The 25,219-nt window shown below is 43.9% G+C and overlaps 1 protein-coding gene and 1 long non-coding RNA gene across 4 annotated transcripts in view; one reads left to right on the top strand and one right to left on the bottom strand.

Annotated features, from left to right (window-relative positions):
* Nucleotides 1-276: 276 nt before the first annotated feature.
* The window catches only part of SCARA3 (scavenger receptor class A member 3), a 39,666-nt gene continuing 14,723 nt past the window's right edge, over nt 277-25,219 (top strand). The window contains exons 1-3 of one of the 3 annotated variants that reach the window (XM_077152863.1): nt 277-443; nt 21,608-21,664; nt 22,983-23,102. In XM_077152863.1, the coding sequence (XP_077008978.1) occupies nt 437-443; nt 21,608-21,664; nt 22,983-23,102 (184 nt within the window). In that variant the 5' untranslated portion in view covers nt 277-436. Of the gene's footprint in view, nt 444-21,565; nt 21,665-22,982; nt 23,103-25,219 lie in introns of all 3 variants that reach the window. The other 2 variants (XM_077152865.1, XM_077152864.1) reach the window with 2 other exon arrangements.
* LOC143677183 (uncharacterized) overlaps nt 22,446-25,219 on the bottom strand; it is a 38,077-nt gene continuing 35,303 nt past the window's right edge. Inside the window, exons 3-4 of the long non-coding RNA XR_013172426.1 lie at nt 23,832-24,165; nt 22,446-22,824 (exon numbers count right to left, since the gene is read on the bottom strand). This is a non-coding gene — a long non-coding RNA (uncharacterized LOC143677183). The remainder of the gene's footprint in view (nt 22,825-23,831; nt 24,166-25,219) is intronic.

Here is a 25,219-nt window from a genome sequence, read left to right on the forward strand (position 1 = left end):
GGAAGTTGATCTGGGCCGGGGCCCAAGAAGTGACGAGGGAGGGAGGAGAGGAGAGGAGAGGGAGGAAGCGTGAGGCGAGCGAGGCCGGGACCAGACTCCGGACCGCTGGCCGCGGGCGGGAGCGAGCGCCTGCCGCGGGGCTCCGGGCGGCCGGATGCGCGCCGAGGGCGGCGGGGCCCCGCGCTAGGCGCCCGGCTGGGGCGCCCCCAGGCGGCCAGAGCCCGCGCGACCCTCCCCTCCGCCCGCCGCCTTCCGCGCCGGGGCCCGCTCCAGCCCGGCGCTGGCGTCCAGCCCCACTCCCGCGGGGGCAGCGCTGAGGGGGCGGCGAGCCGGCGCCTTTTAAAGACCCGCAGGCGTCACCCCGGGACACTCCCTCAGTTCGAGGGGTCTTCAGCGGGTCCCCCCCAACTACAGCGAGGCCCCAGCAGAAGAAACCATGAAAGGTAAGCCTCGCGCGGGCCCGGGGATGGAGTTGGGAGGGTGAGACCCCGGCGGACTGTCCTCACACCTGACCAGGACACCGGGGTGGGGTGGGGTGGGGGCGGGGGGAGCCTTTCCCTGAGAGCGGACTAAGAGGAGGGGAGGACCCAGGGAAGGAGTTCAGGGATCCTCTCCCTGCCTTTTAAATCCTCCTTCGAAAGTTATGGAGAGCAAAGGGCCCTGAAGTCAAGAAGGAAGAGAGAGGAAGAGTAGGAAAGTTCACACACACACACCTCCACAGCCCTTTTCTCACAGTCCATTGCTCTGCTCTCAAAAGCAATTTTAAATTCCGGAGAAGTTGGCGATGCCTTTAACCAGTCAATGCAGAGTGGAAAGCTATCAGCAGGTCTGCCTTCTAGCAGTGGGTAAAGCAGACACAGACACACCACACCTCTGTCCCCCGATGGACAGGTCTCCTGCAGCCAGCACCCAGCCCTCTGCCCACAACCAGGCTCAGGATACTCTTCAAGGAACTTCAACTCCTTCTCCAGGAGAGACCTGCTGTGCCAGAGTCCCTCAGCCTGGGCACAGCCATTCCCAACCTTTGAACCTTGGCTGACCTTTCCACTGAGCATCTCAGATCAAAACAGCTGGGGAAGACCTGTGGCCCAGGACTGGACTCTCCCTGGAGAATGCAAGTCATAACCATGATGGACCTTACAGCCAATTTTGGGGAAAGAATCAAGACCCAGACTTGGTCCCATGGGGCTGTTCCTGGACCTGGCTTTTGATGAGGCCCAGGAGAGAGTACTCTTGGTCTGCAAACCCATTCTGAGGCTATGGTGAGGCAAGTGTTGAAGTGATTGTGAGAGTCAGGGGTGAGCTTTGAGATTTTTTCATGCTTTCTTCCATGCCTTTCTATAATCCTTCCATAGCATCCCTGACAGTTGCTTATGTTCCTACAATGGGAAGCTCACCACCTCCTTGACTTCTTGAGTGTTGGAATGGAGAAGGACCTTTGCATTCATCTGCAGGGCTTTAAACTATACTCTCAGGTGTTATTGAAAAATGAAAGCATGGAGAGAGAAAGAGGTGTGACTAAAACTTCTCATCCTTCTTCAACCATAGCAGCTCTGATTGTCTCTTTTCCATTTAAGGGTCTCAGGGTTCGTTTGAAGAAAGGGTTCCACAGTCAAATCCCTGATTGAATCCCAGCTCCACATTGTATAGTTGAGAGGCCTGGATAGGCAAGGTCAGCTTCCTGGAGATGTAACCCCTGCCGTCACACAGGATCCCATACTTAGAATAACCCTGTGCTTGGCTTAATGCTCTGCTGTCGTTGTCTTGAAATTTTTAATAATTTTTTGTAACAAGAAGACCCTGCATTTCCATTTTGCACTGGGCCCTGCAAATTATGTAGCTGGTCTTATGGACAAGAGAAGTGACTTGAGCCCAGGACTCCCAACTTCGATCCAGAGTGCTTCCTAATATACCCCTGCCTCTGTTGCTTCCTTCTCTCTGATGGCTGGCCCCTTCTGTCTGTGCTTTCGGATGGCTTCCCCATCTCATGGACTGCCTGGGATGAGCCAAGCAAATCCTACTCAACCCCAGGGAGTTCCCTTGGCAGTCAGAGAGGAGCCTCACCCACTCAGCTCCTGATTTTAGCTATCTCATTTTTGGAGCTGTATGTGCACCAGTCAGTAGGCCCTGGGTGAAGGTCATTGCCCAGAAGCCTCCAGAAAGATCTTAGACCACATCTGGCCATAGGCTTCAGGGCCCACGCTGCTCTGCAGCTTAACGGTAATGCTGAAGTAGTACTCATTCTCGGAGTGGTTCTGGCTCGGCCAACATTCCAGAAAAATACTGAAAGAGAAAACAGTGAGGGAAAGACAGGCAGGGCTGAAATCCTCTGAAACTGAAGTGTGTTAATAACACACAGGGATGTACCTTTCTGAAACTCAGCGAGGCTATTCCATTCCTCTGAATAGAGGGGAAAAGAGCTGGTGTGAATGAATATTCCAGAGAGTACCGGAGGACACCCTGAAATGTTTTGTCTGCTTCCAGGTTCTTCCTTGTCTGCTGGCTGGGAGGCTCATGGGCTCCCAAAAGGAGGCCAAGCCCTGCCCTTCTCACCTCCTTTTCCCCTGCTCTGTGACCCAAAAGACCCGCAACCTTCCAGGGTGGGATTCTGGGTTCACTTCAGGGCAGACTCATGTATTCTTTCTCTAGAAGCCAGGAGACCTTCAGCTATCCACCTTAATATCCCAGGGACTGAGGCTACAAAGAAAGCCCGGGAAGGCAAAACACACTTTCCCTGCTAGGGACTCTTCCAGTGGTCCTCCCTGCCAGCCAGAAACCCTGCTGCCTCTACCTGAGATGGAAACAGCAGAGCAGACAGCAAATATTTGGCATTCAGAAACAGTGGAGTGTGAAGAATCAGGGTTTGTTTTTTTTTTTTCCACCCCCATGGAAAAAAATAAAGTGCCTGGCAGGGCAGGGAAACTCTTCCAGCGCAGCCCTTCCCCAGAGGAAGCCAGCTACAGGCGCTCTTTGAAAGGCCCCACCGATCTGCAGATTTGCATCTGCTGGCAAAGATTCACGGTTCCTTGCTCAAAGCAAATACTGTGATGTTATGCTTTATGGAAGAGAGGAGTGTAGGTGGGGACCGTTCTTAAAACCAGAAAACTCGCTTGCGGAGGAAGGCTGCCCACCTACAGCCTACTGCCTCGAGCCACACTGCGTTTCCAAGCTTCCGGCCAGCTAGCTGGCCTCCAGGCAGCCCTCTCTTTTGTCGCAACTGAGCACCTGGCTGACTGCGGCCCCTCTCACAGGTGCCTCTCACCCACAGCTGGGACCAACTCCCCAGTGATGGGCCCACCTCGGAGCCATTTGGTGGCATGTCTGAGCCATTAACAGCCACCCATGAAATTGTTTGCACACCTCCTGTGAGCGAGCAGAGCCTGATAAGGGAACCCTCCCAGTTAATGCAAAGCTGCCACCCCCTCAAGAAGCAGCTCGGTACATTGCAAAGATCACTCAATTGAGAGTCAAAGACATGGGCTGTCATTCTGGCCCTGTGGGGGCTGTGGTCAAATCACTTTCCCTCCCTGGGCTGGGTTTGCCTCCTGGGTGGTCTCTGAGGCCCGTTTTTGCTCTGATGTGTTGTGACCCCACCCAGGAGACCTGGGCTAGAGTACCACTTGGAGAGAGGAAGTGCCTTGGTGGAGATGGTTGGATGCAAGCCTGCTTCTTGGGCCCCTCCTTGCCCCTGAGAGGCTTGCCCTTGGCTGCCATAAACAGGGCAGAGCCACACCCCACTGAGCTCCAAACTGGGTGGAACAACCCCTCCGGGTAGTCAGTGTACAGAACCCACATCCCGTGAGCACGGGCGGGCAGGGAGAGGAGGGACTGCAAAAAATACTGCAACATGATCCCAAGAAAAATCTACCTCACATGGCCTGGCTGGGAGTGCATTATGTCACTCTTGAGCGGCCCCGTGATCTCCTTTGAAAGCTGGACCTCCATCCCTAGATCCTGGGGCACTAGAGGGAACCTGAGGCTAAAGAAGAAAAGGAGCTGGAATGGAAAGATGTAGAAACGAGCCACCAAATGGCCCGGTTCAGGGAGGATCCAGAGGAAGCCCCGGGAGCTGGATGCTGGATAGCAGATGTCAGAGAGCAGCTGCAAACCCTTAGGCACACGAGCACCAAAGGTCACCACGCCAGCCAGCTGGGGTCATTTTAATAATTGAAGTCTCACACCCTAAAGTTAATTGGAGAGAGAGGAAAAAGCATCCTGCTTCTCAGAAGATGTTGGTAGATTTCTTGGTAGTGTTGGAGAAAGAGCAGGCATCTGCTCTGGGTATTAGCATTGGCAGCATGGCTGAGTGAGCCACTCTACATACACCACCCATGTTTATGTTTAATTAAGCAGTAGTGTTTGGGGGGAGGGGCTTTTGTTTGGGGAGGGGTGCATGTTGTGAGCCCTGGAGCCCTGAATTCAGGCCTAGCCCCATCACAGCCCAGCCATACAGCCTTGATAAAATCACTGGTACGTCCAGGCCTCAGTTTTCTTATCTGGAAGTGACCTGGTTGAACTGAGGTTCTTTCCAGCTCTAATAGTCTACTCTACTGTTTATCCTTCTGTGGGAAATATCTATCTGTATATCTCTATCTGCATCCGTATGCAGAATGGATGCATAGAGATGCAGAATAAGACCGTAAAGCCCACAGGCTAATATATGACCATGAGTTTCATGAAGGTGGGGACCCTGTCTGCCTTTCACTGTTTTCGCTCTTGTCTCTATGCCTGGCATCCAGGAGGTATGTTCCATGAGTGAACACATCTGAGTCCTCAACTGAGCTGAAATCCTTAAAGACAGGGATCTCATATGCCCAGAACCTTATGTAGGGATTCGGTAAAGCTTCATGCTTCTTTTTCTCAATTTTGTTAGGAAAGTTGTGGGTTTACAAAACAGTCATGCATAGGGTACAGGATTCCCATGTACCAGCCTTCACCTCCACTTGAACTGTTATTCACACCTTGCGTTGGTGTGGGACATTTATTACAATTGATGAAAGCACATTTTTCTAATTGTACTATTAACTATAGTCCATGGTTTAACTTAGGGTTCGCCGTTTGTATAGTGTTTATTGTATACAATAATTATTGTATACAATAATTTATTTAACCAATCATCTACAGGTGAGCATATAAGCAGTTTATATTTTTCTGTAGATTTATCATAGTATGCAATGATACTCTTTATGCCCATATTTTTGCCTAGTTGTATAATGATCTCTTTACGAAAAAGTTCCTAGAAGGGGGCTTGCTGGGTCAAAAGTTATGTTCATTTGAAGTTTTGAAATAGAGTGCCAAACTGCACTCCAAATGCATGATAGAGTCTTTTCGTCATACCATCAGCCACACTGGGTTTGAGGTGTAAGCATCTTGAGTTAGGGAAGGTGAAGAAAATTAAACCAAATGGCTTCAACCTTTTCAGAAATATAAGAAATATAAAAGTTCTGTGGACTTTTTAAAATGATTTTTATTCTGTGACCGTATATTCCATCTAACATTTCCCTTTTTAATCACATTCAGATATATTTCAGTGCTGGTTAATTGCATTCACACATGTGCTGCCATCACCACCATCCATCACCAAAACATTTCCATCATTCCAAATAGGAACCTTGTACATTTTAAGCCTTAACTCCCTATTCCCTATCCCCATCTCATCCACTGGTAACCTATGTTCTAAATTCTGACTCTATTATGAGTTTTTCATGCTTCTTTTTACCCACATTTATTGAACAACTGAAAATACAAAGAAGACCTCGGACACTGTCCTTTCTCTCAAGGAGTTTACTCTCTACTACAACACTTAAGATATGTGCACAAATCATTAAAAATGATTGAAAGTGGTGTTATAAGAGAGGTTCCAAGGATTGAGATTGTGGGTGGTATTGATTCTTCTGCCATCTCTCCTCCAGTCTCATCCAGTCTCTTAGCACGTAGTTATAGACTGATGATACTATGTTTATTTCTCTGAGCTACAGACCCATATTTCCAACAGTGTCCTGAACATCTCTAGTTGGGAGCTGCAAACATCTCCTTTAAGGTTCAGATGAGAACCTTCGCCTCCATCTGAACTCAAGCTAAAGATGTGGGCATTCTGGGATATTGTCCCTAACTTTTCAGTCAGCAAACATGTATTGAGTACCTACTTTTGAAGAAGAGGCATGCTAGTTCAAAGATAAGCAAGGTTGGTTCCTGCCCTCGAGACAGACATGACATATACACTTACTAAAAGAACAAATAATTGAAGCAGATGATGAAAAATAACAAATGAGTGGTGTATACTATAGATTCAGTAAGAATCCGTACGAGGGAGAAAGCATTTCAAGTTGGAGCAGATTGGAAAGGCTTCAGGAAAGAGTTGAATGGTGAACGAGATTGGAATTGGGTCAGTCTCGGTACAGCCAGGAGAGGCAGGAAATAGAATTGGTGAGAGCTGTGCATCAGGTCATTATGTAAGTGTGTTTTATGGGTGGTGGCTGGAGAGATTTGCCCTGAGTGGAGGATTTGCTGAGAGAAGCCTGGGGAGGTCTTTAATGTCAGAGTGAGAACATCTGATGTGTCCTGCCCTTTGGCACAGGGGAATCCCTATTTGCCACTTCTCCCTTGAGACATTCACTAATGCCTTTAGCCCTCATTGGGAAATCTCTACTCTTAGGGAGTGGGAGGAAGACAATGAACTTGTGAAAGAACCAAGAGGAATGGCCAAAGACAAGCTCTAACTATGGTGGCAATATCATGGAAATTGAGAGGAGGAGGTTTCAAGGAGGAAATGATCAATAATGTTGAATGTTAAAGAGTTAGTGTAGGATTGTTTTGATTACTAGAAAGCCTGACTGCAAAGGGTGAGAAGTGAATGGGTAGATTTGAAGCAAAGGCACAGATAGGTCTCATGTTAAAGTAGTTTCAGACAAAAGACACCAAGTTATTAAAGTGAGAAGCAGGGTCAGGTACAAAGGATTTTTCAAGGTAAGGATAGTTTGTGTTCATTTGAAGGTAGAGGGAAAGAAGAGAAGAGAAAATAAAGGGAACACAGTGACAGAGGAGGTAGAAGTAGGTGCGATTTGCCTCAGAAAGTGCAGATTCTCTTTTATTGAGACTCAAGAGAAAGGAGAAATAATGGATGTAGACGTAGACCTTCTGCATTAGTAGCTGGATTTAATCTTTTATGAGACATACTCATTGTAAAAAGAAAAATTCAGAAAAAGAGAAAATTAACACTCACATGAAATATTACCCCTCAGAGAGAATAAATGACAAGGTTTAGATTAACATTCGTCTAGAAATCATTCTTTGTATATTTGCACAGATTTTTTCCACATAGGTAAGACTATACTATGTTATTCAGTCATAGGTATTTTAAAAATTCAACAATTGGACATAAGTATCTTTCCCAGGCAATAAATATAGATTCTCATTAGTCTTTTAAATGGTTGTATATCATTCTTTGGGACTCTACAATAATTTATTTAACCAATCATCTACAGGTGAGCATATAAGCAGTTTATATTTTTCTGTAGATTTATCATAGTATGCAATGATACTCTTTATGCCCATATTTTTGCCTAGTTGTATAATGATCTCTTTACGAAAAAGTTCCTAGAAGGGGGCTTGCTGGGTCAAAAGTTATGTTCATTTGAAGTTTTGAAATAGAGTGCCAAACTGCACTCCAAATGCATGATAGAGTCTTTTCGTCATACCATCAGCCACACTGGGTTTGAGGTGTAAGCATCTTGAGTTAGGGAAGGTGAAGAAAATTAAACCAAATGGCTTCAACCTTTTCAGAAATATAAGAAGTGAGCTCACCTTTGGAGAATGAGGTGGGCTGAAGGGAGTGGACACTCAAGAATAGCAAGTGAATGTGACTGTGTAATTGTGAAAACCTTGTGTCTGATGCTCCTTTTATCTACCTTATCAACAGACGAGTAAAACATATGGAATAAAAATAAATAATGGGGGAACAAATGTTAAAATAAATTTAGATTGAAATGCTGGTGATCAGTGAAAGGGAGGGGTAAGTGGTATGGTATGTATGAATTTTTTTCTTTTGTCTTTTTATTTATTTTTCTGAATTGATGCAAATGTTCTAAGAAATGATCGTGATAATGAATATGCAACTATGTGATGATATTTTGAATTACTGATTATAAATGTAGAATGGAATGTTCAAAAGTTAAGAATGTTTGCTTTTGTTTGTTGTTATATTTTTAAAAAAATTAAAATTTAAAGAAAAAAAAAAGCTTATGTGACCTCTCAGAAATAGTCTTTAGACTACCATGTGTTTGGCTCATAGCAGATACTGAAGTTTCAAAGATGATTAAGTCAAGATTTCTTTTATTGAGATCAGTTATATGAGGAAGCAAGTATGACTGGATAATATTTTCCCTTCCCCAATTCAAATGGGTGGTCAGCCCTATTCATGGCATCAGAGAAGGCATTTGTCCCAGCAGAAAAAAATAGCAGTCTAAGAACCTTTTAAGGCTTTTAAAAACAGAAGACTAATCATTTGTAATAGCCCCAACGAAAAACCATCCAAATATTCACTGACAGTAGAATGGATGAATAAATTGTGATCATACAATGGAAAACTATATGCCAATGAAAATAAGCAAACTACTGATGCAACAGCATCAATGAAACTCACAAACGTAATGATAAGGGGAAAAAAAGGAATGCGTATTATATTATTCCATTTACATCATATTCAAACAGGTTAAACTAATACATAGTGATGAAATGCCAGAGAGTAGTTTAGTTACCTTTGAGGAGGAAGTTAGTGATTGGAAGGGACGTGAAGAAGGCTGCTGGTATGCTGGTAATATTCTAGTTCTTTATCTGAACGGTGGTGATATGTGTGGGTTCACTGTGTGGAATTTCATCAGGCAGTAAACTTATCATTTCTATTTTCTATATTAACACTATGTTCAATTAAAAAAATTGAAAAAGAAAAAGAATAGCAAGTGAGCATCCAGCTGGTAGAACTTGGCAAGGGGCAAGTCCACACCCCTCTCTGACTTGATCCCACAGTGCTGTGTTTCCCTGGCTTACAGCAGAGAAAACAGGATGAGGAGTGAATGGTACAATGGCCAAGAGAGAATGCTCAAGGCTCTGGAAAGGTGAAGCTGACCCTGGAAGCGTAGGCTGGCCTGGAGTTCAGTGTAGCTAATATCCTGGGTGAAGTAGGGAGAGTAAAGGTTTAGTCCAGTGGAGATTTGGAACAAAATGGGGGACGTGGAAAGAAAGGAGCTTGTGGTCTGAGAGAGGTCCACCAAAATCAAGACGAGGCAGATGGAACAGCAATAAGCTATAAGCTCCAGAATGTGGGTATGCTAAGCTGTGACCAGTCTGGAGAAGAGACCTAAAGATTCGAGGTCAAGGTGTACTGAGGTCTAAAGGACCAATGGGTTTTCAGCATAAATGTTGCTTCTCTTAAAGTTGATGGTAGAAGACAGTATGAAAAGAACGCAATCTGGGTGATATATATATATATATATATCCAGAACAGTGTTCCCCCAAATAGATGCGCCTTTGAATTCCAGTCCTGCGGGATTTAATAGATAAATGTTTAAAGGCAGGGAGTTATATGGTCACATAGTTTGAGAAACACAGGATTAAAAGTTTAAATGGGCTTATTTTCTGCATGGCTTTTTAACATGTTTTACTATGTTAACGTGAATCTCTGAGATGATGGTATAGTTTGCAACATTTCCCAGACTTATTTGACCAAAGAATCCTTTTTCACAAAGAATGTTTTGAAACCGTCGTTCCATAGGTCATGTTTTCAGAAACAGACATCTCACAAGTTGGAGATTGGTCCTGAGAGTGAAAGGTGTTGGGAAAAGGCATAAACAACAGCGGTAATTTGAATATGAGAGAAAACATACTAATAAAAATGACTACTACCATTTATCAAGTATTTACTATATTCCAGGTATTTTTCATATACCGTCTCACTTAATTTTCACAGCAGCTCTGTGAAGGGGATGGTATTCGTACAATTTTACACATAAGAAATATGGAGCTCAGGGATGGGAGAGGGGTTCCCACATGAGAGGCGGCATGGACCTCAAGTGGTGAAAGCAGAGGTGGTGGGTTCTTAAAGGCCCAGGGGTGATGACAGGTATCAAGAAAACTGGCAATTCCCACCCCTCCCACCTGCGTAATTCTGTGGGGTTCAGGAAAGTGGGGAAGGTGCTGTCTCCACAGAGGAGGCCAGTGTGTAAGGGGTGGGTGAGGGGTGAGATCTGTTGTGTTGAATGAATAGCTTGGGTTCTAGCAGAGGCCATACCACCCTTGAGGGGAGTATTTAGAAATGTGGGGAGAGGGGAATTTGGGGTTGTCACAATGACTGGGTATTGCTGCTGGCATTTGGTGGGAGGGCTGGAACACTAAATGTTTGTGTAGTATGGGTAAATCCCGCCTGGTGAAGAATTGTTCCCAAAAATGCCAATCGTGTCCCCATTGGAAAAATGGAAGGCAAGAAAGGGGAGGAAAGTTGTTTAGGATAAAGAGGGTTTAGCTTAAAGAGGGAGTTTACCCACAAGCTCCGTAGTTACCAAGAACAGAGGGGCAGGCAGTGGAGGGTGGAGGCAGTGGGTTGGCTCAGAGGACCAGATGGCTGTAGTGTGTGGAGAGAGGGAGCCTGTGCTGGAGTAGCTAATGGGTGTGGGTTTTAGGAATGAAGGCACTTGAGGATGGGAAGCAGAAAGGGAGCAAGTGTTAAAGGAAAAAAAGAGGCAGAACCAGGAAAGCAGATAATGGCAACTTGTCAAACAGGAGTATCTGAAAGGGGAGGACCAATTTCATTCAAGCTGAGAGGGGAAGACTGACTCCATGTAGATGTGCCCACAAAGGAAGCCTGTGGGGAGTGGGTGGGGGCAGGAGAGTTCTAATGAAAACAATTTTTAACCTTAATTATAGCATTCTTGAACTCTAAACTGTAGCTATTCTGCAATTTTAAATATAGCATTAGCTCCTGAAACAATCCTAAAATCTTTATTTTTACTGACCCAATTGGCTGTTTTGAAAACCCACTCTTTTAACTCCACAGACTATAATCATCAAAATATGTTCCTTGAAGTTCCCAAAGAAAGACCTTTTATTCAATTCCTCGAATCTCTCCCCCTTGCTGACCCTTATTGGAAGAATGCAATCCCAGAAAGGCTAAAGAGCGAATCAACTACACATTTTTCATCAACCAAAAGAAAGCTATAGTCAGTGACCACAGTTGAGTTAGCAGTTGGTTAACAGCTCCAGGCAATTTTCCACCCCTCGGGAGAGGAACCAGACTCAACCCCAACGTAGTCAGCAGCCACACACAGCAATGTGCCAAGACATGTACCTTCAATCAAACTTCCTACATGGCTCGGAGGACACAGAGGTTAAAAATAATAGAAGTCTTTTAGTTGAATATTCTGATCTTGGGTATGAGAGGAACAGAAGTACTTTCAGATCTCCAGTGGTTGCCACTCCTTTATGGGTCTGAGCTTGCAATGCCAGCTTTTGAAACCATTTGTTCTTTTCTCAGCACACTGCCTGAGATTTGGGTGGCCATCACCAGTAAAAGAGTGGGACCTGACCGTGTTTTCACTAGAAAACCTTGATGCTGACTTCTTTATTATGGGACCAGAACCCTCCCTCATGACAGCTGGGACCTCTTGAGGTGTCTGGTATGGCTCACAGAAGCTTAGATGCTTATTTTCTCATGAATCCCAGAGTAGCATGTGATCCCAAGCTTATTCCAAGAGACTTTTTCCAGGCTTTACAAGATCTCCAAGTTTCCATCCCCTCCTGTCATAATAGCCTTTATCCTGAAATCAACAAAAGGGGGAAATGAAGGGAATGAAAAAAAGACGGTAACAGAAGCTTTTTCTGATTTCTGCCTTCCTGGAAGCTGAACATCTCTTCAGACCCCCATGGCCTATAATATGGTGACTTCTTCAACCATTCTAGATACCTGGCACCCCATAACATTTTACGCTCAGGTGTTCAAATTTAAACCTGTCAAAAGTCCTAAATAACATGGATTTTTATGTATGACACAGAGAAAAACCGGGACCTTATCTTAGATGACCATAAAACTGTAGGCCATAGAGAAATGAACCGCGACATCTATGGAGAAAAATCAAATCTTCCACTCCCCACTGCTCAACCACAGCCCTTTCACTCTAGGAAAGGAACATCATATCCCTTGTTCTAGTTCTGAGAAAGGGAAGGTGGATAGATCCAAAATTGTGTTTTATTCCTCCACCCACCCCACCTCATCTAGTTTATTCCTTTTCAGTTCAAACATTAGGCCCCTATTTGTTCATTTTTAAGTCCCTTCTGCTTTAGTCCTTTGCATCCTCAATGCGTTAATGCTCTGTCCCTTCTGCTTTAGTCCTTTGCATCCTCAATGCGTTAATGCTCTCCAGTGCTCCCTGGTCATGGAGAACTCTGAGAACAAATAAACAGTATTTTAAATCATTAATCTTTACTTTTATTTAAAAAAAATAAGCCCTTAATTAAAGCAGCAAACCTAACGATGAAGGATACAATCCTTAATTGATCAGTAAATTCATCTTTATTGAACACCCACTCTACTATGCGACCAGCCCTGTGATGAAAGAGGCTTAGGGAAGGTTTTCTGACCTCAAAGAAGGTGACAGCCTGCTGGGAGGCAAGAACTGTGAACAGGCTTGGGTGGGAAGGTCTCATGCTAGCTCTCTGGCCTTTCTGAGCTGGGGTTGTTCTGAGCTGGAGCTCAGAAAAATCCCTGGACATTTAGGAACCACTAAGTAGCTGACAGGTCACTTCAGTCTCCCCAAAAGTTTGTAATGTGATGGAGTTGGACTATATGACTTATAAATTCTCTTCCCACTCACTCAGTCTTTGGTTCTCCATCTCTAATAACATTTCAGAAGGCAGGTGTGCCCAGCACTAAATCAGATTTCCCTAGTGGGCATAGGAATAGGCATGGGAGGTGAAGAGAAGGAGGAAAATTCTCTCCTCTTTCCATCAGCTCCACTTGGCCCAATATAAGCCCGGAACATAGCTCCCTGTCTAATCAATCATCCCCTAATCAATCACAGCCTCTGTGTCCTCAGCCCAGTTTTTCTCAATGTTTGTTTCTTCATCCACGCTCTGACAGGAAGGAACAATCTTGGTGTAATGTGAGTATAATGAGCCCCTGCTTTCTAAGGGCTTGGGTTATAAAAGCCTCACAACTGCTTTGGATCAAGTTCTCGTTAACGTAAGCCAGTCTGGAGTGAAAAGTTGCTGCAGCATTCCAGACAAAGGTAAATCAGGGTCTCCAGAGTCCGGGGCTCGGTGCTGGTGAACAGGAAGTCCAAAGGATTAAAAAGGGGTGAAGCCCTCTTGGGGAACTGGGAAGAGCCATGAGTAATGGAGGTGAGATTTCAGCCAAGGGAATAGGGCCAAACACTTATGAATCTCCTAGCCTGAGGAGAACTGAGATCCGTGTTGTCATTTTCCTTCACAGGGTTGCCCCACGAAGTCCCAGAAAAGGGTCTTTATCAATCCCTGCTTGCTAATGATTACCAAGTTGAGGGGCTCTCAGTTGAAGAGGCGAGTTATGACTGAGCTGTGTGCTTTTTGAGAGGGTGTTTGCTGAAGGTCGGTGTCAGTCTCTCTTGATTTAGGTCTTCCCAGATTTCCTGCAAAGGCTGTAAACAGTGAAGTGATGAAATTGGCCTTGGAGCCAGAACAGGGAGGAGGCCCAGTCGCAAGGGAGGGCTGAGACATACCACCAAGGAGTGAAATGGGAGACAATGAAGGACTAGAAAGCACTTCTGCTCCAACAACCAATGGAAGCAATACCGCCGGCCCCCCCACCCAGCACGGGGGACACAGGCAGCAGTAAATGCGACCCCACAGAGAATGGTTCTGGCTGAGATCTCCCTGGGGTGAGAGTATGTGGATAGAAGGGATGAGGTCAAACAGAGCACAGAAGGCCCCCCAAGGAATTCTAGCCTGCCTTGCCCAAGGCATTACTTGATGGGAAAGGGAACATAATCCTGGTAACATCCCAGGCAAAGCTCTCCTCATAAATTGCTGGCAACCTAAGACACAAAGGAGAGCTGAAAAGTTTGATTTCTCAGGACCACTCATACCTCACATATCATCCTTCTGGATCCCTTTCCTTCTGCCACGTTATCCACCCCTCATACCACCCTCAGCCAAAGTGCATGCACCCACACACAAACACACACACACACACATATGCCCATGCAAACCACATACACAAAAGGAGACTAACACTAGCCCTATCAGAAAAGGGCAACCTGGAATCCTAGAATCATGGAGAGGAAAACCCGACCAGGATTCAGGAGACTTTGCCACCAGCTGGCTCCGTTCCATTAAGCAGGCAATTAAAGTCCCTCTCTCCCCGACTCCAACTCAGTTTCCTCACTTATAAAAATTGGGAGAATAATTTCTCACTACCTCTATCGGTCAGGCAGTCATAGGGATCAAAGTGGATAATTTATGTGAAAATGCTTTCGAAAACCTAAATCCCAGGTTTCCATCCCCCGCCACCAATGAAATTATACAGAATTTTTGAAGGTGAGCTGTGACCTTGCTTGGCATCCTGAAAGCCCCTCAACTGATTCTGTGTGCAGGCGAAGAACCAATACTGTCTAACAAACCACAAAACCATCCATAGGTTCATTCACAATTACGGCTTGGGGGTACTTCTCTGTGCCACCCCTCCTTGGTGCTTTCAATAAAGCAAAGAACAGGGAGAAGCCAGTGTATACAGCATATAAGGAGGCATATAACAAGGGACCTAACCTCATCTGGGAGGTGAGAAACACCTCTTTGAGGAAGCGATGTTTAAGCTGTGACTGGAGGATGAGCAGGGGGCATCCATGTTCATGATGGGGGTATCTTTAATTTGGGCTCGCCCGCCATCCCCAAGCCCATTCAGGGCTGCCTTAGCTCAGCAAGCATTCCTTATCTCCTCTGCCTCTGGGCTTTCTCCGCAGCACAGTGGCTCAGCTGTATTTGGGAAGTGAGGTCACAGGTGCCAAACGCGGCTTACAGGTCATGGTCCAAAGTCTCTCAGGTCCCATCACATTCTCAGTCACCTCTAGGGCCCTCTTCATTGCTAGCCTCTCACCTTGTAGTTGCAGAGGCAAGGTTTCTTAGCATTTTGAAGAGGTTTAGCTCATTATCTTGGAGTGGTAGTAGGTATAGTAGGAAAGGTTTCTGGGTTCAACGCTCAACTTCACTACTTACAATCTGTATGATGTTGAACAACATCCTTAACTTTTCTGAATTGTGGACTTTTTGTCCATAAAAGTGATTCTTTAAGCTATAAATTTTATAAGGTTGTTGTAAGCTTGCCTTGAGGCAAGAACCAGCACTTTGCTCCATTGGGAAAAAACAAAAGAAAAAAAAATCTGGAAGCTTCTACTTCCGGCATTGCAATCTTAAAATATTCTCATACTGTAAAAATGTAAGTACTAGATAAACTACAAAACATACCACTCAAAGCACAGCTAAAGTAGAAAGAAAACAGATGAAATCCCTGAGGTCCTAACAAAACAAGACTGAAAAATAAGGAATTCAAATTATGAGCTTGTTACAGTTTATAAGCTGCCAGAATGTGATATACCAGAACAGGAACAGCTTTTAAAAGGGGGAATTTATTAAGTTGCAAGTTTACAGTTCTAAGGCCATGAAAATGTCCAAATTCAGGCATCCAGAAAAAGAAACCTTGGTTCAAGAAGGCCGATGATGTTTGGAGTTTCTCTCTCAGCTGGAATGGCACATGGTGACATCTGTTAGCTTTTTCTCCAGGCTTCTTCAGTGGTTTCCCCGGGACTCTGTCTATTCTGTTAGTTCTATCAGTTCTGGTGGCTCTCTGTCGTTTCTGACTCTCTCCAAAGTGTTTCATTTTATAAAGGAGACCAATAAGCAAATCAAGACCTACCTGGAATGGGTGGGGTCACATCTCCATCTAATCAAAGGCCACACCCACAATTGGGCGTATCAGGTCTCTCTGGAGATGCTCTCATCAACTTTCCAACCTACAGCACTGAATCAGGATTCAAAGAAATGGCCACTCCCACAAGATGGGATCAGGATTAAAACCTGGTTTTTCTGGGGTACATAATACTTTCAAACTGGCACGGAGCTGAAAACGGAACAGTGAACTTATACAGAAGCTGCATATCAGGAACACAGAGTCCTGGGTCTAAGAAGGGATAGACAGAAGACAAGGCCAGGAGTTGCACAAGGTGGGCAGCTGGACCAGAGATCTCCAGCATAAAGCCCAGACCCAAAAAGGTGCTTCTCCCAGGCTGCTTCCACCAGGTCATGCTGGGACAACCGGTCTGGTCATTATGGCACCAGCCCTTTCTGATTTGTCCCAACCCTCCTTCTGATCGTCAGTGCCCATGTCATATCTTTTGAATATTTTGACTGTCACCCTTGGCTGGACTCCCTATGGAAATAGATTGGGGCAGGGAGGCTAAGGGGGAAAAATTCCATCTGCCAAAAAGAACTGACCAGGAAATCAAAATTCGCGGAAACTCTAGGTGAAGGGGGAAAGTTGTCTTGGGTAAACATGAGCCTGCCCTCACATCTACCTGTGGTTCCAACTGATATACTGTGTGCAACTTGGGTGATCCAATCTAAGAAAGCAGAAATCAGAGGCTACCAATTTGGTAGTTCCCCTTCACTAGACAAAAGTCCAAGAAATCCCTTCTGGGAAAACCTTGAACACAGACCTCTCAGGTGATACAATGTAGACGTGTCCATCCTCCACTCTCAACCCCAGTAGTTGTATACTATGGTAGCTTTGGGGCAGTATACACACACGTTTTAATCATTTTTAGAAATAAGTCTACAGAAACATCAGCAAGACATATGATGAAAGGTTATGTTCTTGTAGAAAACCTCGCTTAAAAAGAAAATTCAAATTAACAGCTTAACAGAAAAATGAGTAATAGCTACATATAGACAATTCATGGAAAGGAATGGCCAGTAAACTCCTTTTTTTATTAGAGAAATTGAGGGTTTACAGAAAAATCATGCAAAAAATTCAGAGTTCCCAGACACCATCTTATTATTCATACCTTGCATTAGTGTGGTACATTTATTACACTTGATGAAAGAACATTTTTATAATTGCACTATTAACTATAGACCATGGTTTACCTTAGGATTCATTGTTTGTGTTATGCACTCCCATGGAGTCTTTTAAAATTTTTATCCTAGTAGCATCTATACAATCTAAAATTTTCCCTGTTATTGTATTCAAATATATAATTAATTATGTCCACCATGTTGTGCTCATTCATTTTAGTGACCATCCATTGCCAAAACCTTTCCATCACCCCAAATAGAAAATCTACAACTTAAGCATTAATTCATCACCCTGTCCCCTGGTAACCTACATCCTAAATTATGACTCAATGAGCTTATTTATTCTAATTACTTCATTTCAGTGAGATCACACAATATCTGTCCTTTTGTGTCTGGCTTCTCTCAACATGTCTTCAAGTTTCATCCATGTCATTACTTGTATCAGAACTTCCTTTTTATGGCTGAATAATAGTCCATTGATTTTGTTTATCAGTTCATCAGTTGATGGACACTTGGGTTTCTTCCATCTTTTACAACTGTGAATAATATGCCGCTATGAACATCAGTGTGAAAATATCTGTTCAAATCCCTGCTTGCAATTCCTTTGTGTATATTCCTAGAAGTGACATTTCCAGGTCATACGGTAATTCTATGTTTAACTTTCTGGGGAACTGTCAAACTGTCTTCCACGGTGACTGCACCATTTTACATCCCCACCAACAATGAATGAGTGTTCCTCTCCATATCCTCTCCAATACTTGTAATTTTCTGTTTGTTTTTTTTTTTAATAGTAGCCATCCGAGGGTCCTTTGCTTCTAAACACTTTGATGTTTATTTCTTAAAAAAAGAGATATATAGTCATTGGGCAGTTATGAACTTAATGGATTTATATTAATACAACATTTTATCTAATCCACCAATTTATCTAACCTATTCCAATTTTTTCAGTTGATCTACTAAATCCTTTATAGATTTCTTTTCCTCCTCCAATACAGAATCCAGTCTCAGTTTAGGTATTGCATTTAATTGTCATGTCTCTTTTACCTTCTTTAATCTGGAACATTACCACTGTCTTTCTTTATCTTTTATGACTGCCAATTTTTTAAATATAACATCTTTCCTTTTTTTAATAGCAGGATCTTCATTTTGTGTTTTTCTGATGTTTCCTCATGATTAGATTGGGGTTATACATTCTTGGTTGATATATTGCATAGATGATATTGTGTGCTTCTTGGATTATCACATCTGAAGTTACCCAATGTCCATTTATCTCTCAGAGGTGATGGCAGTTTTGATCACCTGGTCAACCTGTTGTCTGATGTCTCCACTGCATTATTAATTGATTTTTTTCCTTTGCCACCTAGTAAGTAACCTGTGAAGAGACACTTTAAGACCATGCATATATCCTGCTCCTCATCAAAATTTCCCCGAAAGATACATCAGTTGATGATTCTTACCTGAACCAATCTTTGTTGCTATAGTTGCAAAATGGTGATTTTCCATTTCCAGCATTTCTTCACATTTACATTCATCCCTTGGCATTCTCCTGTGAGAAAGAGCTCTCCCTTCTACTTATCTGTCCATCTGTCTATCTATCCATCTAATCTATCCATCATTGATCTTGACTCATGAATTCCTATTTTTCAATGGCTTATAAGTACATTGATATATGTAATATTTTTGCTCCAGTTGTCCCAGATTTCACCACTGAGAATCTCATCAAGATGTTTACTGTATCCTTTGACATGCCCCTATCACATTTTCTTGAACCTTTCCCTACTTTATGAAATTACAAGATATTCCATGTTCATTTTCTACCCAACCTACTCCAACCTAGAAACAGCCATTTGTGAAGAGCCCTGGTTCTTTTTAGTAGCAAAAGGTATTAAAGATCAAGATTTCTGTTACTAAAGGGATGCTTGTTGTTACTGCGATGTCTTTGCTTCCTGAACCCTTTAGCAAACAAGCCATATGTATACACACACCTACAGATATAATACACATGTACATATGTGTTTATACACATGCACATGAATATATACCTATATATTTTAGAAATTATGAGTTCATTCCAATACTTCTAATTCCAACAATTTTCATGGGGTTCTTTCTTGCCTTCCCATTCCATATTTGTATGTCCATTTTTCCGCAGTGAGAACTCTGGATCCCATCCACACCAACTCATTTACTCATTTGCTCATTCATGCTAATTTAAAATAATTTCAAAATTGCTTCATCCGTGCCAGAACAATAAACCTGCTAAAAAAGCTCAGGACTTGATTGCACTTCTTCCCCTTTCATTCCCTACCCCAGACTGAGGTTATATAGCCAAAACTGCTCAATGAATTACTTAGATTTGTTCTTTTCTTCTTCTTTTTTTTTTTATCCCTTCAGTGTACTTATTGTATTCATTCCAAACACGATTAGATTCAACTTGTTTCTCTTCTTTTCAGTTACTGATTTTGCTTTTTTTGGGGGAGGTGTTTTTTTTTTTTTTAATCTATCTACAAGTTTTCAAAAGTCAAAACTACAAAAAGTGATACTCAGTGAAGTGTCACTTCTCCCTGTATCTTTTCCACCCATTCCTTCCACCTCATCCCTTATAGGAAACAACTTCATTTTGTTCTAGTTATCCGTCCTGTGTTTCTTTTGGTAATGGTCAACAAGTATATGTATGTTTTCTTATTTTCCCTTTAGTATGCAAAAAAGGGTAGCATACTGTATACGCTCTCTTTGCACTTTTCCCTTTTCACTTACTCATAGCTTCTGGAAATTACTCCATATCAGTAAAGAGAGACTTCCTTATCTGTTTTTTACAACTGCATAGAACTCCACTGTTTATATACCATTGAAGGTATATTGAATCAGTCTCCTATGCACGTTCATTTCATAGTTCACAGTTTTTACAATTATAAATAATCCTCAAACAAATAACTTTGTTATATCTATTTTCATATTGTTGGGGTCATATATTCAGAATAAATTCACAGAAGTGTGATTGCTAACTCCAAAGGTAAATGCATATGTCAAGTTCTCCTCCATAGCATTGGGGCTATTTTGTATTTCCACTGGCATTTCCCCCAGACTCACCAAGAGAATGTTGTTAGCCTTCTGTATTTTACCAATCTGATGGGGGAAAATGGTATCACAGTGTAGTTTTAAACTCCTTTTATCTTATGAGTGAAGTTAAACAACTTTTCACTTCTTTGAGGGCCATTTTTATATTTCTTTTTATAAATTGTTCATGTCTTTTGTGCATTTTTCAATGGAGTTTGATCTTTATTTCCTCCATTTTTTAAAAGCTTTTCCTATATTTGGTATATTAGCTCTTGATTTGTGATATATGTTGTGAATATTTTCTCTCCTAGTTTGTCATTTTTCTTTTGACTTTGCGTATGGTATTTTATTTTGTTTTTGTCATGCAGAAGTTTTTATTTTTACTTTATCATTATATAGTCAAATGTATCAATCTTTCATTCTACTGTCTCATGATTTTGAGGCACAGTTTAAAAATCTCCTGTACAAACACCTCTCAGGCAATGTTATTCTCATCATCAGCTTGCATCCCCCACTTTTCTAAACCAAAGCCCAGGTAGCTCAGTCCAGACCATGTCTTGTTTCTCATACACTTCCTGGAGGATTTGATTTATTCTGCCATATTTTAGCCATCTTCCTCATCATCATTCATAAAAGGCCAGGTCTCCCAAGGAGGCAGGTGTAAGGTGTATAGGGAGCTAGAACCATCTTCTGAAGGAGGGAATACACAATATAGGTCTTATTTAGGGTCCACATGATCCAAGAGAACGGGCACAAAACTTGATAACTGCTCGCCACACAGTTCCTTCGGATGCCACAGCTGGCCTGTGGCTGTGCAGGCAGAGTTCTGTGCCCGTGCTGTATCTTCTCACCTCACTGCTTTACCCTCTGGGCAGTCCCCAGTGCTGAGCTGGACCAAGAGTCTTGGTGGGGTCTTTGCTGGGCCCAGAATATCCTTCTCCCTAGAGAGGAATTCTACTTTGGCCACCATTGTGTTGGAGGAAAAAAGGGAGTTGAGAAAGATTGAGCAATTCAGCTCTCCCGTTTCTTCTTACTGCACCCCAAGGAATTTGAGCAAGGTACAGATAAGTAGCTGGTCTGTTTCATTCTTTCTTTTTTAAAAGCAGCTTTATTGGGATATATTCTTGCACCATATACTCCATCCAGAGGATACAATCAGTGGCTTGGCTTTGCCAGCTTATAGGAGATTGTGAAATGTCCTCACCCAGAAGTGTTTGGACATCCTAGGTCCTCAGCCACTGGTCCTTACCTCCATCTTCTTTTCCTCTGATTACAGTCAGGTTGGCTGGAGGCTGACTTGGATCCAAGGGCAGGGATGGGCATTGGTTGTGGAGACCGGCAAATGAGTCAGGCAATTGGAGAGGGGCTGGTGTGACTTGAGGGCCACTGCTGGGGCCTAATGGCATTGGCTCCATCGCAGTGAGTTCGGCCAGCGGTGACGGAGATGCGTTGTGTGTTACAGAAGAGGAAATGGCTGGTGAAGATGAGGATGCATCGTCCTTCCCGTGCACACAGGAGGGTAAGGGCTCTGGGGACTGCCTTCTGATCTCCTCTCTCTCCTACGGAGAGTCTCTCCCTGCCTGAGTCGCCAGGCTGGGGAAAGACTTGTGTCTATATACACCTTGAAAAATGTAGCTGTGCTTTCCCCACTACTTCCTGGAGGGAAAGGGGGCAGAGGTGTGTGGCCCTGGGTTGTGCAGTACAGGTGATGTCAAAGGTTGACACAAGTGACACTTGTCTCCAGGGCACTTCCTGACATCTGTCAGTGAGCTCTGGCCCAGTCAGGCACCCAGTCCCCAGGACCTGTCTTCTAGCTGGCTCAGAACTCTCCCCTTCCTTGTATTCCATGGCACCCATGTAGTCCATCCTTCTGCCCAGGCCCTCGTGAAGCCCAGCTTGGCATTTAGTTAATCTGAGAAACAGATGCACCTGAGCTGTAACTTGGCAAGGAGCCTGTCAGTGGGTTTCAGTACAGACCACAGCAGTAATCCTCAACCTTGGCTGCACATTGCAGTCACCTACAGAGCTGTAAAAAATACTGATTCCCAGGTTTGGCCTTCAGAAATTTTTATTTAATTTGGTCTGGAGTGTGAACTTGGCCCTAGGATTTTTAAATGCTCCCCAGTGCTTGTACCATGTAGCCAAAATTAAGGTAGGTCTAGGACTTTCACAGTAAGGGGCTCACTGCATTTTTGGGGTTTACCCCTGGGCATTGGCACCTGCCAGAGTAGCCAGGAACACTTTATATGTATATAAATATATATAAATATATATATATATATACACACACACACATGCACATGTAAAGGGTCCCTCCTTTTTCCATACCAGGGGCCCAACTGGTGGACTGTTTCCACTCATTTTGTTTCCAGGAGAACTGATGGGTGTGGGTACTGGTGACTAACCATCTTGGTTTGCTTGATACTGAGAGATTTCCATGACACAAGACTTTCAGTCATAAAATCCAATATATCCCGGGCAAATCAGATGAGTTGACCACCCAGTGGTGGAATCAGTCCGGTGACCCGTTTTGTAGATTATCAGTAAGGCCAGTTTAGAAGGAAGAGGTATTTCCCCCACACCATGGGCTGAACGATGACACCATATGTGGGGGAAGGTAGGGGTTAGGTTCTTTGAGGACCTGTCTCTGTCTCTTCTACTGCTGAAGCTCTGGGGCCTCTATAGAAGGAAACCAGATGGGTAGAGAATGGAGGTTAGGAGCAAGTCCCCTTCTGCCCAGTTTGAAATGTGATGAAATAGTTCAGAGCAGGGACATGGAATGCACCCTTCAGCTCCAGCCTCAGCCTAAGCCACTGCCGTCCTCTGTCCCCCAACAGGCGGGCCGGGGCCCCGCTGCAGCCGCTGCCAGAGGAACCTGTCCTTGCACACGTCGGTGCGGATTCTTTACCTCTTCCTGGCCCTGCTCCTGGTGGCTGTGGCCGTGCTGGCCTCTCTGGGTGAGTGCGGACATCTGGCCTGCCCAAGGCTCACCTGGGGCTGCAGGGAGCTCTGCAGAGATCAGGCGCTGCAATCCCACTGCAAAGCCAGACTCTGGCCTCTGTAGCCTGGGGCCTCACAACCAGCACTTTCTCATGAGGGAATCTTAATGTCTGCTCCAAACTGCAAAGACTGGCTCCTCATTTCTGGTCAATAATTAGCTGTGTGGCCTTGAACAAGGCATTTCCCTCTCAGGACCCCTGCTTCCCCGTTGGTAAATGAAAGGCTAGGAATAGGTAAGGGGTTCTCAAATTCAGTTGCATGTTAGAATGACCTGGGATCTTTTAAAAACATTGCTGCCTGGGCCCTACCCTGGGTTAAGGGAATTATAATCTCTGGGAGGTTATAATCTCTGGGCACCACCATTGTTAAACTCTGGGTAATTCTTTTGTACTCTGGGTAATTCTAAGGGTTACAGTCACTGGATCAGGATCAGGTCATTCTGTTTCCCTCCAGTGATCTGTGTGAGTGTTTTTCAAAGCGTGAGTCAAGACCAACTTGTATTAAAATATCCCCAATTTGTTAAATTTGCAAATGTGTTAAAATGTAAATTCCTGTTCTCCACTTTCCATTTGCTAAAACTGCTGGAATGCAATATATCAGAAAGGGGTTGACTTTTCAATAGGGATTTACTGGTTCACAAATTTAGTTTTAAGGCCATGAAAATATCCAAATTAGTAGGACAGTACCTTTTCAGAAGAAAGGCCACTGGCATCCAGGGTTCCTCTGTCAGGTAGCAAGGCACATGGCTGGCATCTGCTGGTCCTCTTTCTTGGGTATTGTTGCTTTCAGGTTTTGGCTTCAGTGGCTCTTTCAGTGTCTGTGGCCCTCTCTTAGCATTTCCAGGACTTTTCTCTCTCAGCTCTCTCTGGGTATTTCCTTCTGAGCTCCCTGGGCTTTTTCTGTCTTTTATCTTCTCACAAAGGACTCTTGTAAAGGATTCAGACCCACCTTAAATTGGATGGGCCACATCTCAATCGAAGCAACCTAATCAAAAGGTCCCACCCACAATTAGGTCTGCACCTGCAGGAATGAATGAAAAAAAACATTAAATTTTGGAGGTGCATAACAGCTTCAAACCAGCACACCCACCCAGACTATTGAATCAGATTCCTGTAGGTGAGACCCTGGCATCTGAAGTTTGGTGCTTCTTACACATACTACAATTTTTATGAGTGTAGTAGTTTACCCAATGGCATGCCACCAGATTCATGAAATTTCTATCTCTGGACACTAACAGCTTATGGTAAACTGCAACTAATTTGGTGGCTTCTCATTGCAGTCCATTCCACTCACAGCTTCAAACTTTGAACATCCAGATTCCTTTACTAAGGGAAGCCTGTAGGTTTGTTTGTTCCACTAGCTATTAGGGACAAAGCTGGGACCAGGGTAAGGTAAGCAAGGCACTGAGGGTATCACTCCCGGGTGCTGACACTACATTTGCAGGATGCTGAGAGTAGGTGCCTCCTTAAGAGTGAGATGTCTCATCCCCACTCTGGTTAGAGATATTCAGTATCCAGCCTTTTTGGCTTGAAGGCATGAGCTAGCATATTAATAATTTGGATAGACACTCTAACCAGTCTTCCAGCAACCCGACAGCATTAATTAATTAACCCAAACCAAACCCAACACCTACTATGGGCCAGGAAGTGAGAACGCTGAGATTGAGTCAGTTACATTTGCTTCCTTCAAAGATTTCACCAACAAAGGGAGTGATTCTCAACCTTGTCTGCACATTAAAACCCCTTGATGAGCACTTAAAGATACCAGTGCCCGAGCCCCACTCCACATAAATCAAATCATAATCTCTTAGGGTAGGACCCAGGCCTTATATTCTTTAAAAGCTCATCGGGTGATTCCAGTGTGCAACCAGGTTTGAGGACCACTGACTCCAAGAACTTCCTTATGTCCCTTTCAGTCCTAAATCTCTTCACAGGGCTTGGCCTTTCAGAAAGTGACCAAAATCCTACATTAGAGGAGAAGAGGAGGTGCCTCTCTGAGGCAGCAAACTGGCTAGTAGAGAATTTGTAAAGGTTCCAAGTCAACCCTATGAGGACCTTGGTCCCCAGTGCTCAAG

This window comes from Tamandua tetradactyla, chromosome 3, assembly GCF_023851605.1.
Source record: "Tamandua tetradactyla isolate mTamTet1 chromosome 3, mTamTet1.pri, whole genome shotgun sequence".
Taxonomy (NCBI): domain Eukaryota; kingdom Metazoa; phylum Chordata; class Mammalia; order Pilosa; family Myrmecophagidae; genus Tamandua; species Tamandua tetradactyla.